The 15,353-nt window shown below is 46.3% G+C and overlaps 2 protein-coding genes across 2 annotated transcripts; both read left to right on the top strand.

The window, feature by feature from the left end:
• Positions 1–3,438: 3,438 nt before the first annotated feature.
• Positions 3,439–11,242, top strand: dhx33 (DEAH (Asp-Glu-Ala-His) box polypeptide 33). Its single transcript, XM_015961775.3, has 12 exons — positions 3,439–3,795; positions 3,985–4,145; positions 4,269–4,496; positions 4,592–4,762; positions 4,838–5,023; positions 5,135–5,246; positions 5,829–5,988; positions 6,825–6,913; positions 6,988–7,115; positions 7,193–7,396; positions 7,483–7,569; positions 8,591–11,242. The coding sequence occupies exons 1-12, from the start codon at positions 3,576–3,578 to the stop codon at positions 8,897–8,899; spliced, it is 2,055 nt and encodes a 684-aa protein (XP_015817261.1). The 5' UTR covers positions 3,439–3,575; the 3' UTR covers positions 8,900–11,242.
• Positions 11,243–12,502: 1,260 nt separating this feature from the next.
• Positions 12,503–14,486, top strand: c1qbp (complement component 1, q subcomponent binding protein). Its single transcript, XM_015961774.3, has 6 exons — positions 12,503–12,897; positions 13,154–13,304; positions 13,376–13,472; positions 13,575–13,670; positions 13,760–13,885; positions 13,957–14,486. The coding sequence occupies exons 1-6, from the start codon at positions 12,657–12,659 to the stop codon at positions 14,104–14,106; spliced, it is 861 nt and encodes a 286-aa protein (XP_015817260.1). The 5' UTR covers positions 12,503–12,656; the 3' UTR covers positions 14,107–14,486.
• The last annotated feature ends 867 nt before the right edge of the window (positions 14,487–15,353 follow it).

The following is a 15,353-nucleotide window of genomic DNA, read 5'->3' as shown; positions in this document are numbered from 1 at the left end:
TCCTCTCCCCGGCCTTCTCCACCAGCTCCTCCGGCAGGACCCCAAGGTGTTCCCGGACCAGATTGGAGATGTAACCTCTCCAACGTGTCCTGGGTCGACCCGAGGGCCTCCTGCCGGCAGGACATGCCTGAAACACCTCCCCGGAAAGGCGTCCAGGAGGCATCCTGGCCAGATGCCCAAACCACTTCAACTGGCTCCTTTCGACCCTGAGGAGCAGCGGTTCTACTCCGAGTCCCTCCCGAATGTCCGAGCTCCTCACCCTATCTCCAAGGCTGAGCCCGGCCACCCTACGGAGGAAACTCATTTCGGCCGCTTGTATTCACGATCTCGTTCTTTCGGTCATTACCCAAAGCTCATGACCATAGGTGAGGATTGGGATGAAGATCGACCGGTAAATCGAGAGCCTGGCTTTCTGGCTCAGCTCCCTCTTCACCATGACAGATCGGCTCAGCGTCCACATCACTGCAGATGCTGAACCAATCCACCTGTCGATCTCCCGATCCCTCCTACCCTCACTCGTGAACAAGACCCCGAGATACTTAAACTCCTCCACTTGAGGTAGGACCTCTCTCCCGACCCGGAGTTGGCAAGCCACCCTTTCCCGGTCGAGAACCATGGTCTCAGATTTAGAGGTGCTGATCCTCATCCCAGCCGCTTCACACTCGGCCGCGAACCTACCCAGCAAGAGCTGAAGGTCAGAGCTGGATGAAGCTAGGAGGACCACATCATCTGCAAAAAGCAGAGACGAGATTCTCCTGCCACCAAACTCGACACACTCCACACCACGGCTGCGCCTAGAAATTCTGTCCATAAAAGTGATGAACATAACCGGTGACAAAGGGCAGCCCTGGCGGAGTCCAACCCTCACCGGGAACAGGTCCGACTTACTACCGGCTATGCGGGCCAAACTCACGCTCCTCTGGTGAAGGGACTGAATGGCCCTTAACAAAAGGCCACCCACCCCATACTCCTGGAGCGTCCCCCACAGGGTGCCCCTGGGGACACGGTCATAAGCCTTCTCCAAATCCACAAAACACATGTGGATTGGTTGGGCAAACTCCCATGCCCCCTCCATCACCCTTGCAAGGGTATAGAGCTGGTCCACAGTTCCACGGCCAGGATGAAAACCACATTGATCCTCCTCAATCTGAGATTCAACTATCGATCGGACCCTCCTCTCCAGTACCTTGGAGTAGACCTTTCCAGGGAGGCTGAGGAGTGTGATCCCCCTATAGTTGGAACACACCCTCAGGTCACCCTTCTTAAAGATGGGGACCACCACCCCGGTCTGCCACTCCCTAGGAACTGCCCCCGATGACCACGCAATGTCGCAGAGACATGTCAACCATGACAGCCCTACAACATCCATAACCTTGAGATACCCAAGACGAACCTCATCCACCCCCGGGGCTCCGCCGCTGTGTAGTTGTTTGACTACCTCAGCAACTTCTGCCCCCGAGATTGGACAGTCCATCCCCAGGTCTCCCGGCTCTGGCTCCTCCTCGGAATGCGCATAGGTGGGATTGAGGAGCTACTCAAAGTATTCCTTCCACCGTCCGACTATAGCCCCAGTGGACATCAGCAGCTCCCCATCCCCACTGTAAACAGTGTGAGCGAGTTGCTGCCTTCCTCTCCTGAGGCGCCGGACAGTTTGCCAGAACCTCTTTGAAGCCAATCGATAGTCTTTCTCCATGGCCTCACCAAACTCCTCCCACGCCCGAGATTTTGCCACGGCAACTGCCCCCTGCACCCCGCTTGGCTATCCGGTACCTGTCTGCTGCCTCCGGAAACCCACAGACCAGCCACGCCCTGTAGGCCTCCTTCTTCAGCCTGACGGCTCCCCGAACCTCTGGTGTCCACCAGCGGGTACGGGGGTTGCCACCACAACTGGCACCGGCCACCTTGCGACCACAGCTAGCAGCAGCCGCCTCAACAACCGCAGAGTGGAACAAGGTCCACTCGGAGTCAATGTCCCCCACTGCTCTCGGGACGCGGTCAAAGCTCTGCCGGAGGTGGGAGTTGAAGACCGTCTTAACAGGTTCTTCTGCCAGGCGTTCCCAGCAGACCCTCACTATGCGTATATCTACTTATAAATAAAAACTCAAATACCTGATTTAATTTACAGAAACTCGTAAAACTAAAAAGAATAAATACACAGACGCAGCAAGCAAAATTTAAAGTTAAAACACCCAGTCCAAAAAACAAAAAAGCAAAACAACTCTCGAACCTCAATGACTGAGAAAATATTTTAAGAAAAGACAATTGAAGATATACAGAATATGTTTTATTTACTTTGACTTTAATATTTGCAAGTAATACGAACCTAATATATACTTGCTTTGGCAAGTTATTATAATAATTAATATTTATTTCCACTTTCAGCCTGCAACCCATTTGAAATGAAAGTTTGAGAAGAGAAAACTGGGATTATTGTGAGTTAAAATAAAGGGCTAAATAAACACTTCAAAAATTAAAAGAGTAAATGAATGACAGACTGACAGTTATGAAAAACTTGTTTGTTACAGATTATACATGGTTTTGATTATAAAAATAACAGATCTACAAACAGATGCTAAAGCAAATTGTGATTTCCTAGTGACCTTTGAAAAGGACAGCGTTTGTGAGCTTCTGTCGCTGTCACACTGAAAGCTAAGAGTTGCTAATCTTGCAATGTGGTGCATCCTCAGCTTAAAGAGCAGGGAGACAATAGATGTCAACAGTGTATGGGAGTGAGACTCCATTCCGTACTGTGTCTCACTGATGTCCTCCCCAAGCAAAAAGACATCCTCTGACCCGATCCTCTTGCGCACAATGTAGATGACCTCCAGTGGTTTGATGGGCTGTGATCGTCTGCCCACTGATGCCCGGCGAATTGCACACTCTGCTGCTCTGATGACCCTCAGTACCTTCAGATGGGACCACAAGACCCCTGTTGTTCTTCAGAGTCAGCAAATGGTAGCTCTGGTCATCACAGGCAGATGCAGCATCCATCACCAGGCTGGCACGGCAGACATCACAGGACAGCTTGGTCATGGCAGAACTGGCTCATTTTTTAAAAAACTTTATTTACAATTGAACAAACACAAACTCTCGTTGGGGGAACATAGATCAGAACATAACAGGCCACAACCATAAAAGAAAAAAACAAAAACAAATAAGGCATAAACAAAATAAACATCCATTCCTTTTAAAAAAATCAAGTAACTGTCCATGTTCCTGCTTAATAAGACCACTTCCTTGTTTGTGTCTCCCAAAGCTTTTAGCGATGTCAGTAGGGATTTCAATTCACACTGCAGTAGATTACGGAATGGCTTCTTGTTTCTCCATTTACATCTATGAATGTGGTATTTAACCACAAGGATTACAACACGCAGAACTGGCTCATCTCGAACAAGACCATAATAACATGACGTCAAACGCGCGCGACGAGGTCGACCACGTGGTGACGTATTTGCCGATGCGGCAAAACATCCGCATTGACGCTCGTTCGGGTCCCAGGGAAGGGTCCAGAAAGTTTTGGAGATTTTCTGTTCGAGCTGAGAAAATAAAAACCACGGAGGGTTGTTTTCTAGACCATGCCCCACAACGCCGACTTTCCTCCGGCTAAAAAATTCAAGCCGGGGTCCGTCTTTTTCCGACAGGAGAAGAACAAACCTGGAATGCTTCTTCCAAGAAAGGGAACAAACAACAATAAAAATGTATCCATTGATGTCCAGAGGAAACAACTTCCAATCCACCAGGCGAAACCTCAGCTCCTGAACCAGCTGAGACAGCTTCAAAATGCTATTTTAATAGGTAAAAACACAGATTTGAGGCTAGCTTCAAGCTAAATGGAAGTCCACTATGAATAACTTGGTTTTGATTACATGTTATTAAAGTTTTATAATAACCGCAAAGGTAACTGATCTGATTGTGGATCATACTCAGAAATGTAACTTCTCTGGTGTGTTTCCGATTAACTCTTCCCTCCTTGTGTCCCCCCAGGTGAGACTGGCTCAGGTAAAACCACTCAGATCCCTCAATACCTTTATGAGGCCGGCATTGGGAGGCAGGGTCTGATCGCCATCACCCAGCCGCGTCGAGTTGCTGCCATCTCTTTAGCAGGAAGAGTTGCTGAGGAGAAGAGGACTCAACTCGGGAAGCTGGTACCCATAAATCCCCAGGAATCCATTTATACGTGCAGACTTTTAGACACTGGTTGAATTTGCATAAATAGTTCAGATTCCAACGTCCTGGAAGGGCCGCTCAAGTCCTATTGTTACATTCAGGTTGGCTACACGGTGCGCTTTGAGGATGTCACCTCATCTGAGACGAAGCTGAAGTTCATGACGGATGGGATGCTCCTGCGCGAGGCCATTGGAGACCCGATGCTGCTGCGCTACACTGTGGTGGTCCTGGACGAAGCACACGAGCGCACTGTGCACACGGATGTGCTGTTTGGTGTGGTGAAGGCTGCTCAGCGCCGGCGGAGGGAGTTAAACAAGGTTCCCCTGAAGGTGGGAGGAGGACTTGGTTTAGATATTTTATCGTTTTCTGCAGCTCACTGACTCCTGCCGTCTGATTTTTCTGCGCTTTTCTCTCGTTCGACCAGGTCATTGTGATGTCAGCCACGATGGATGTGGATTTGTTCTCTGAGTACTTTAACAAGTCTCCTGTGTTGTACCTGGAGGGCAGGCAGCACCCCATTCAGATCTACTACACCAAGCAGCCACAGTCGGACTATCTGCAGGCTGCACTTGTTTCTGTCTTCCAGATCCACCAGGTAGTCTGATATCAGCAGGAAACAAAAGAGCAAATCACATGATTCCTTCTGGCACGCTGTCTCTGATGTCTGCAGGAGGCTCCGCCGTCCCATGACATCTTAGTGTTCATGACGGGCCAGGAGGAGATCGAGGCTCTGGCGAGGACCTGTCGAGACATCGCCAAGCATCTTCCTGACGGCTGCGGCTCCATGGTCGTCATCCCTTTGTACGCCTCGCTGCCCCCTGCTCAGCAACTCAGGGTCTTCCAGCCGGCTGCCAAGGTGAAGGCCTGCTTATCTGAGCACTGATTTGTGTTTTTAATTCTTTATTATAGTGTTTTCTGTTGTGGTCACTTTTTTCATTTGTGTGTTTACATTTGTTTGTGTGTGCAGGGTTGCAGGAAGGTCATCCTCTCCACCAACATCGCCGAGACATCGGTCACCATCTCTGGGATTAAATACGTCATCGACACGGGGATGGTGAAGGCCAAACGTTTCAATCCTGGTGAGAAGCTTCAGCTGAAGCACTGAAGCAGCTGCTTTTATCACCCGCCCCCGACTTCCCCCGCCCAAAATACAAACAGTAAAAAGTCCATTTTAGAAGCACTAAAAACCAAAAGGCTTTAAGTGTATTTCTACATCTTCAGGGAGACCAGGTCTAGAAAATTTAAGCTATTCTGTAGAATATTTGTGCAAAATGTTTTTTGTAATTGTTTTATATAAATTAATAATAAATTGTGCCAGAATAGAAAAAAAAACTCACGAATAGAGACCTCTTCTTGGTGTAGTTTTCAGTGTTCTTTATTGTGTAACTTTTATTTCGTTTTTTTTTATGTTTATTGTATCGTTTTATTTTTGTTCCTGTTTTCTGCAGTTTGTTGAAGCACTTTTAATCAGCAGAAGTTAATTTTCCAGACTTACGTTTCTGATCTTTTCAGCATTTTTAACTGTTTACTTCTCTTCTTTGACACTGGATAACTAATTTAGATCAGACTCTAGTGTCTCTGTTACGGTACACGCACTAAAGGAGCAGTGCAACCCTTCGTTTTGAGTTTGAATCCTTTTTGCGACTCGGTGTGATTCTCAGATAGCGGTTTGGAGGTGCTGGCGGTGCAGCGGGTCTCTAAGGCCCAGGCGTGGCAGCGAGCGGGCCGGGCCGGCAGGGAGGACTCGGGTTTCTGCTACCGTCTCTACACGGAGCAGGAGTTCGACAGCCTCATCCCCATGACTGTACCTGAGATCCAGAGGTAGGAAGTCTGTGGGCCTGATGCCGTCAAGCCGGGCGGACACTGTGCGACTTTTTCACTCGTAGCACTCAGCTTCAGCTCAAACTGTACGACTTCCTCGCAGAGCAGACCTCACGAGTCATGTGCTCACACTGTACGACCCAGTTCTCGGATGCGACCTGACTGCTCACACTGTACGTCTGGTGGCAACACGTCGGACCTAAAAATATGCTAAAAATAGCAGTTTTTACTCAACACGTCAGACTTTTTTGTCTTGTTTTGCCTGTTGTCCTTCGGGAGTGCTGCAGGAGGACACACAGGGATTTATGGGGGTTGGATGAGGAAAACCAAATAAAGAAAGTAAATCTGTGTTTTTTGATCAGTTTAATTTGACATGAACACGACAAACACGCCTTCTTGACAATCTTTGTGAGTAAAAAAAAACCTGTAGAAACAAAAACGAACAGCGTGTGTTATTAGGGAAATAGCGGGCGAGAGGCGTTGATGCAGGATTGCGCATGCGCCGTGAGCGGTTCTGGTACTTTTTGGGTCGCAGCACCGCTTCAACAGTGCGATACCCTCACGAGGGACGAGCAAAATATCAAACACTCCAGAAGTCCGTGCGAGCTCACGATTGCTGATCTGTAGCTGGTCACGTGGTGTTAATCGCCTCTCGTAACCCCCTGTACACTACACGACCGCTCGGCGCAAAACTCGCCCCGATCTCGTGGATTTTAGCACGAGTGGAAAATCGGCTCAAAAAAGTGAAAAAGTCGCACAGTGCACGCCCGGCTTTAGTGACTGAATACTTTTTCCTTGTCTGTTTCTCCCCCCTTCACAAGTCGTTTGACCTGCAGGTGTAACTTAGCCGGCGTGATGCTGCAGCTCATGGCTCTGGGGATTCCTGATGTGATGAATTTTGATTTCATGTCCAAGCCTTCTTCAGGTGAGATGCTGTTCATCATAGATCTCTGTTTGCCTCATGTTTCCTGCTAGAACCGTACGCTCTGTTTATCTCAGAGGCGATCCGATCTGCTGTTGAGCATCTGGAGCTGCTGGGAGCTGTGGAGAAGAAGAAGGAGCAGGTTCTCCTCACTGCTCTGGGGAAGAAGATGGCCAGCTTCCCTCTGGAGCCTAGATATGCAAAGGTACGATCTATGACCAGACGAACTCCCGCAGCAGTTACAAATCATCAAAACATTAGTTTATCCATTCCGTGTCCCAGACCATCCTGCTGTCCCCGGACTACGCCTGCTCTGAGGAGATCCTGAGCATCGTGTCTCTGCTCTCGGTGGACAGCGTTCTGTACAACCCTCCAGCCCGTCGGGACGAGGTGCTCGCCGCACGCAAGAAGTTCACGTCCAGTGAGGGGGACCATGTGACGTTGCTCAACATCTACAGGGCGTTCAAGAAAGTCAGCGGTAACAAGGTCTGTCTGAAGAGGGTACGCTTCCGTAAATGTCAGAAACAAGTTTGGTTACGTGTTTTTAAACGTTTCAAATGTGTCTGTTGCAGGAGTGGTGCCGGGAGAACTTTGTCAACAGCAGGAACATGAGTCTGGTGAAGGAGGTCCAGGCACAACTCCGAGAAATCTTCCTGAAGGTAAAAAACTGATCTATCTGCATCAAACATCGCATGATGTCCCCATCAGGTCTGGAGAATTCAGAGTGGTGTCAGGATTATAAATCTGTCACTTTTGCTCATTTAGTGGCAGAAATGAGTTGTTTTTGTTTTCTTAAGGGTATAGACTTCATGCATCTTGTTGCTTGTGAGATGTTTAGCAGGCTTCTGTGTCTCTTACCAAACGGGCCGAGGTGGAGTTGGGTTAGGGAGAAAAGCTCAGATTCTGTAGAATATCCTGCAGCTTCTGTTTCTGCAGGAGTCCAGTCACAGGGTGGTTCTGGGAGACGAGTTACATTTATCACACATTTAAATGAATCTAGAGAAAGTAGAGGACAGTTGGAAGCAGCCATCTGTTCCTCCTGCTGCTGTTAGAGCAGCAGCAGCAGGAGGCAGACAGGTGGTTAATAAATCCATCAGTTTTGAGAAGATGGGCGCATTTAAGTTTGAATCCTGTCTTTACTACAAGTTTTACCGGTGGTCAGGTTGCATGGGCAGCCATGTGATCGTAATCGGAAGGTTGCAGGTTCGAGCCCCGCTCAGTCTGTTGCTGTCGTTGTGTCCTTGGGCAAGACACTTAACCCACGTTGCCTGCTGGTGGTGGTCGGAGGGACCGGTGGCGCCAGTGCTCGGCAGCCTAGCCTCTGTCAGTGCGCCCCAGGGCAGCTGTGGCTACATCGTAGCTCATCCCCACCAGCGTGTGAATGTGTGAATGACGGATTGTGTTGTAAAGCGCCTTGGGGGGTTCCAAGACTCTAGAAGGCGCTATATCAAATACAGGACATTTACCATTTACCATGGCGGTCATATGACATTTGGACAAATTTTCTTGTTGCTGTTTTGACACAAAAGTGTCTTGATTATGTGTCATTTTGTCATTTACCCTCATTTTATTGCTATTTCCTGAAGTTGTCTCACATTTATCACATTCAGACTCATGGGAACCAAACTCAAAAGGTTTCCAGGAGCTTGAGATGACTAAATCCTCTGTGTTTTTCCTCAGCTGAACCTGAAGCTCGAGTCGTGTGGGTCCGACACGGGGCGCGTTCGCCGCTGCTTCGCTCACGGGATGTTCCTCAACGCTGCAGAGCTGCAACTTGACGGCAGCTACTTGGCTCTGAACACCCACCAGCCTGTTGCCATCCACCCCTCCTCTGTCCTTTTCCAGTCTAAACCAGCATATGTGGTCTTCAACGAGCTGCTGCACACCTCCCGCTGCTACATGAGGGACCTTTGTCTGGTCGACGCAGACTGGCTGCTGGATGCAGCGCCGGAATACTTTGGCCGCAAGCTGCACATCGCTAAGAGCTAACAGGATTCCCTAAGCGTTCGGAGCCGAACGTTTTCTGTGTTGAAAACTTTGCCGGACTCTTCTACCTCCCAGATGACGTGGATCTGGCACGTGTCGCTATTGTTCTGCAAATCTGCACAGCAGGGTCCCACAACGTTGGCTTCCTCTTAACTTTTCTAGGCTCTTTTCTTTTGCCTGACAGGAATTAATCTAATTACATAGCTATGTGGAAAAAAACTCATTTAAAATAGATGTGCATGTAGTTTAATAACATTCAAAACTTCACTGGAGCGCAGCAGAAGAGTTGAGTCAGAATTAGCCTGAAAATCCTTGTTGTTAAACATTTATACCAGGTAGTTCTGTTTCTTCTGCAGACTGTAGATTCATTAAAATAAAAGGAAAATACCAAAATAAGTTAGTTTTTAGTATTTCGCATGCCACTAAGGTGTGATTTTATTATAAAAGCTGACTACAACACTTGCTATGTTAGCTTGTGCATGCAGTTGATTGTTTAGTTCTAAGTAGAGTGCATGTTAGGAGGAAGGATGTCTCATGTCTCCTGCTGAACTAATATTTAACTAAACTCTCCACCCAGACATTGACGCTGGCAGCTAATGTATATAGTGCATGATTACAGTGTATGATCTGATCACTTGGTACTCTCTAGAACAGTGGTTCCCAAACTTATTTAGCCGCGCACCCCCTTCTATTTCCCGACCATGTCGACGCACCCCCCAGCCCCACATCAGGGCATGGATATACATATATATATATATATATGTATATATATATATATATATGTGTGTGTGTGTGTGTGTGTGTGTGTACCCATGCCCAGGTAGCACATAAAAAATGCAATTTAACGGTTTTCTTAAGGCAGGAACGTTTAACCTGTGGCAAGAGCGCTCTTCTTCCTTCTGCTCTGCGTAAACCTGAACTGGTCACCTACTTGTGCGTAATCAAATGTCTATAGGGGAAAAGATGGAAAAGCTATAGCCATGAGGTTCACTTTTGCCTCAGACCGACTTATTGCTGTTTTATGGTGTGGCTGAATCTGCGATCCGCTGCCACGCGGACTGGAATAACAAATGCTGCAGTAACATGAGTTGTAGTCAGGTTCATGAGGAGTTGCTGGCTGGAGCGGACTCGAATTTCATACGTCATCCCAAAATAGAAGCTAATATCTTAATTTGACCTCAAATGAAAAATGTTATTATAAAACCTTTTAAAAGTTTTTATCACGGAGGAGGCAGCGCTCATTTCTGCCTTCAGTCTGACGGCACAGCCAGGGCCGGAGTTTGTGCAGCGTTCGCTTGTTCAATCAGTGTGTGTGTGTGTGTGTGTGTGTGTGTGTGCGGCACAGCTCCATGAGCCGCTCCAGTCACCGCGTCTCGTTATTGGCGCTATTTAAACCAATGTTGTAAAATGACTTCTGCCCAGCCCAGATGTGCTCACTTGTGCACCTGTGAGCCGTGGTTCCGCTGGAACGCGTCTGACCTCTGACAGACGCACTCCGAACTTCAGATCTTCAGCGTGCTGTTAATAGCCTGACACGTTTAGAATGCTGTCCCACAGTCAGTGTGCTAATATAATAATATAATAATGCTAAAATGCTCAGATGGGAATCATTTCGTGATTTATTCAGTTACATCCACAATGTTCTGTGTGTGAGGTTTACAATGTCAGAACACCTGCATGAGACAGGGTGTAAATTACAGTCTGCCAGAATGACTCACCACCTTCAGATTTCTCCAACACCGATAAAAATGATCAAATACGAAACATATCTTGCTATTAACAGCGTGTGCAGGCCAGAGCGCTGAAGCTCGGAGCGCATTATTATGAAGCTAGGTCACATGCGGAGGACACACACACACAAAATATACTTGTTTTCAGTTGCATTTATTGGGCCCACTTACTTTTTCTTAGGCCCACCCACAAATGAGTTTCTGGCTACGCTAATGGTGACATATGACAGACTTCTCTGAGCTCCGCAGCCATTACACTTTTCACCTCGCACACCCCCTAGCGGCAGCTCGCGCACCACACCACACTTAGGGAATCCCTGCTCTAGAAGGTCACATCATGTTGATGAAGGGATCCTCTTTTCTTTTTTACTCTGCACTCAGGATTGTACAACATATACTCTAATTTCAACATGTTGTCACATAAATAGTTTATATCTTTGAAGAGGCACCACGTGCGTTTCAGTTTCCTGCTTAGAACCAAAAATGTTTGCATTTATAATTGATGGAATCTCTCTGAGATCCACTTGCATTTTACTTGTTTGTAAGTCAAATGAAAACCTACTTTACCTACCTGCATGTAGTTTGTAGAATAAAGGCAAACATTAAATGAGCTTAATTAGAGTAGAACAGGTTTTCATATAAACTATTATAATTTCTAATAAAAGTATTCCAACTGTTGAAGTAAACCAGTTAATGAAAGAAATGTTTCAACAAGGTGATTATCATTTTTGTTTGTTTACGACGTGTTTCTATAATGCCTGAAAGCTTTGTTTCCAGATAGAAACTTTAAAGTTTTGTCACAGACTCGTGACATAAAGTCCACCCTCTTACATTTTTAGATTTTAATGCATCATAACAAAGCTGAAAAGGCCAGATATTTACCAGGTATTAAAAGCAAAACGAAAAGTTTTGTGTGGAAAAGGAAGTATCAGCCAGCTGGTAATCAAACCTGAGTTTACTGGTATGGAGAATACAGGCGTGTGTAAACACAGTGTCTCAGTACAGGGGTCAAGAGGTCGCTAACAGCTTAGTTCCAATTTGAACACAACCTCTAAATTGAGGTCAGCCCAATTGCCATCAACAGCAGCTCAGATATTAATTGTTCACAACACCTCCACAGACCTCCGCTTGAAAAAAGGTGAACTGTCCCTTTAAAGAAGATGGTTATCGTAGTTCCATTGTCCATACAAACATCTTTATAAAGTTCTTTGCACAAAATTCTTCTGACATGAAGTGATTTCAGCTTTTTTATTTCGACAGTGAGTTGTTTCAAGCCTCACTTTAAGAAAACATCCATCCTACTCAGGCTAATATAACCTGAGGTGCCCTCATATTCAGGGGGGTTTCAGGTAGAGTTGCTGCTGCTCCATGGGGGTTTCAGGTAGAGTTGCTGCTGCTCCATTGGTAGTACATCTCCCTTGCACCTGGGAGTCAGCGCAACCTCCCCGCTCTCACAGTCAGCGAACGGGGAGAAACAGCCTTGCAGCTGCCCTGGGCAAGGCTGAAGTTCACAGGCGTCACTCTGACCACCCCCAGCAGGTAATGTGACACGGACACAACATGACCGACACCAGCTGAGCGGGGTTTGAACCTGTAACCTTCCAATTATGAGGCAGACACTTAAGTCCTCTTCCACCTTGCCCCAATTCCCTGTTTGTGTCATCACAAACTGGGACTTTTTTTAGGCTTGTTAAACCAAAATGCATATGTCCATTTAAAATCTTCCGCTTGGGCACAAAGGGCAGTATTCAAATAAGGAATTGATGATTAGTTAATATATTTTAGATGTGTTTTTTTTTATCATTTGTACATTATGTGCTTCATTTGACTGATGTAATATGTCACCATCGCTTTAAAAAACATTGCTTCCGGTTCAGAGGTCGCAGTGACGCGAGGTCGCTGTGTCCTTCCCCACGTGCTTCCTGTATCTTCCAGAAGAAGCAGCCGTAACCTGCGTGGCTAAGGGGGCTTTCAGGGGCGTTAGATTAAATTATTTTGTTCTCACACAGCGTTTTAATAAGCACACCGCTATGCTGAAGTCGTTTGTCCGCGTAGCGGGAGCCGCTGCTCGCTTGTCCTCAGTCTCGCGGGCCTTACCAATCAACTGCCCGACTCTGTGCGCTCCCAGCTCGGCTACAATTCGGCCGTTCACCCGCTCCCTGTGGATGCTGAATAATAACGGAGCGTCATCAGGCTACAGACCCAAACTGTTCAGCTCAAAGGTGTTGGGTCCTTCTGTGTCGTGTGGATGTGAAGGACTGCACACAGAAGGTAAGGTCACGTTTTAAAGTAACGTCTTAATCAGCTAGCTTGTTAGCCTCAAGCTAGGAGATTTACAACGTAATTAAACATGAAGTTCTAGGTTTTAAATACACATGTAAACACTCAAGTACACACACTTGTCTTACTTAAGCGAGTTAAGTGAACTTTATACGCAGCATTTCATATTTAGTCTTTCTGAAAGGAGTTTTAAAGGTGTTGATGCTAATTCAGACAGATCTATCATTTTTGCCCTCACTTTATTCAGGCGATAAAGCATTTGGTGACTTCCTGTCTGATGAGATCAAAGAAGAGAAGGTAATCCAGAAAAACAAAAGTCTACCTAAAATGACTGGAGGATGGGAGGTGGGGATGAATGGAACAGAGGTGAAACTCACAAAGCATGCTTCTGGAGACAAGTAAGGATGCTACGATTTGTTCTGAGAGGAAGTGGTGCTCAGTGTGGGCTCACGGTGTGGTCTGATTTCAGAATCACCGTCACGTTCAATGTCAACAACAGCATTCCTCCTAACTTTGAGGAGGAGGCAGTGGAGCAGGGGCAGTCACAGAAATCGGCAGAGGAGGAAGTAAGCCCATCATCAATCTATGACCTGATTGGTCGTGGAAAGAAAAAATGATTTTAACACTTTATAATTCTATAATTGTATCATTTTTGTCCTTCTTTGTAGCCAGAGATTGTGTCAACACCCAACTTTGTTGTTGAAGTGACAAAACAAGCTGCTAAACATTCCCTTGTGTTTGACTGTCATTTTCCTGAAGATGAGGTAAAACAAACATACACAAGCACATGCTAAATAGTGAGGAGCCGGTTCTGTCTCAGTTAAATGAAACCTGCTGGATTTGTGTGTTGTAGGTAAGTAATGCCGAGGGGGAGGAGGAGAGCGACATCTTTGCAATCCGGGAGGTCAGTTTCCAACCAGAGGGGGATGTGGACTGGAAGGAGACCAGTTACACACTCAACACAGACTCCCTGGACTGGGTAAGAGCTGAGACTGGTTCAGAAAGTTAATGAGGCTGCAGGACGCTACTCTCATAGTCCGTTTATTCCAGGCGCTTTATGACCACCTGATGGATTTCTTGGCTGACCGCGGGGTTGACAACACCTTCGCCGATGAGCTGATGGAGCTGAGCACCGCCATTGAGCATCAAGAGTACATCAAGTTCCTGGAGGATCTCCAGGGCTTTGTGAAATGTAATTAATGTCAAATGTAATAGTTTCTACCTAATAAAGATGGAGGCTGTAGGGTAAAGTGCTCAGTGACTGATTAGATGGTCGCCAGCAGCTGCCACACTACTCTTAGTCAGTAAAGGTTTAAGTTTTTCTGTAAAGTGTGGCTGTAACTTGAGAGAGAACCTACTGCCAGTTACAGAAGTCTGGGTTTTACTGCCTGGCTCATCCGTAAAAGTCAGGATTTCTGAAAACGCCAACTAACCTGTTTTTCTTTCCGTTTTTAATTGTTTATTTATGACGGATCTGAGCAACTGAGTTTTTGCTGACTGATGCGGTTTTGTCGAATGAGTGAGGTGATGTTTGTTGGAGAGATGGAAAGTTTGTCCAATAAAACCGTTTGATACCAGAATTCAAATGTAATTTTTCTGTGGCCACCGGTACCATTTAGAGTTACAGTTACCTTTTAGCACAGGGGTGTCCAATCCACTATCCAGCATGTTTTCCTGCTTCAACACAACTGATTCAACAGCTGATAGCAGGTTCTGCAGATGCCTGTTAATCAGCTATTGACTAATCTGAGGTGTGTAGATGCACAGAAACCTCTCAAACAAGGAACATTATTGGAAGCCACTGTTCTAGCAAAACACAGCTGCTAGCAGAGGTATATTCATGGATCCAGTCGCACCACCCGGAGGTGTGAGTGGGGTCGGGAGTGTTTCACAAGCTATTTTTTTTGCAGGAACTTTTCTGCAGCTGTTTCGGTTTTCTTCTGGCCTCTTATCTGTTGCATCTCTAGGCAGGTAGCTGCGGGACATTTGTCAGTTTCCTGAGTGTCGGGTTTGGACAGTTGGACCTTTCTGGTAATCTTGACAGCTGAAGGAATCCTGTTTCTCTTTGTTTTTAGCCTTATGGTCCTGCTCAAGTGGCTTCAGAATTAATCTTCACCCCTGTTCAAGCATTCATATATGCACAATAGTTTTATGAATTTAGGAGAGAATTGATTGCAGCTGTAATCAGCTCTGGGTAGTGACTGAAAGAATGATCGCATATACAAGTGGACAAAATGAGTTTTCTTCTCAGGGTGTCTGAGCTCTCCCTTACAGATAGCTCTTGGTTTTATATCCATCTGCAAACTATCTAAAAGTTGTGTTTTTGTGAATTAATTTGGGTTTTATGCTCTTCATTACTTACATACTCTAATTATGTCTGAACTTTAATTGTGCTTGTACACTTTTCCTTATCCTAATTTTTTAATTCTTATGATTTTAATGCATGT

Source organism: Nothobranchius furzeri, chromosome 10 (genome assembly GCF_043380555.1).
Source record: "Nothobranchius furzeri strain GRZ-AD chromosome 10, NfurGRZ-RIMD1, whole genome shotgun sequence".
Classification (NCBI taxonomy): domain Eukaryota; kingdom Metazoa; phylum Chordata; class Actinopteri; order Cyprinodontiformes; family Nothobranchiidae; genus Nothobranchius; species Nothobranchius furzeri.
The sequence above is the reverse complement of the archived record's forward strand: the minus strand, read 5'-3'. Positions and strand labels throughout refer to the sequence as shown.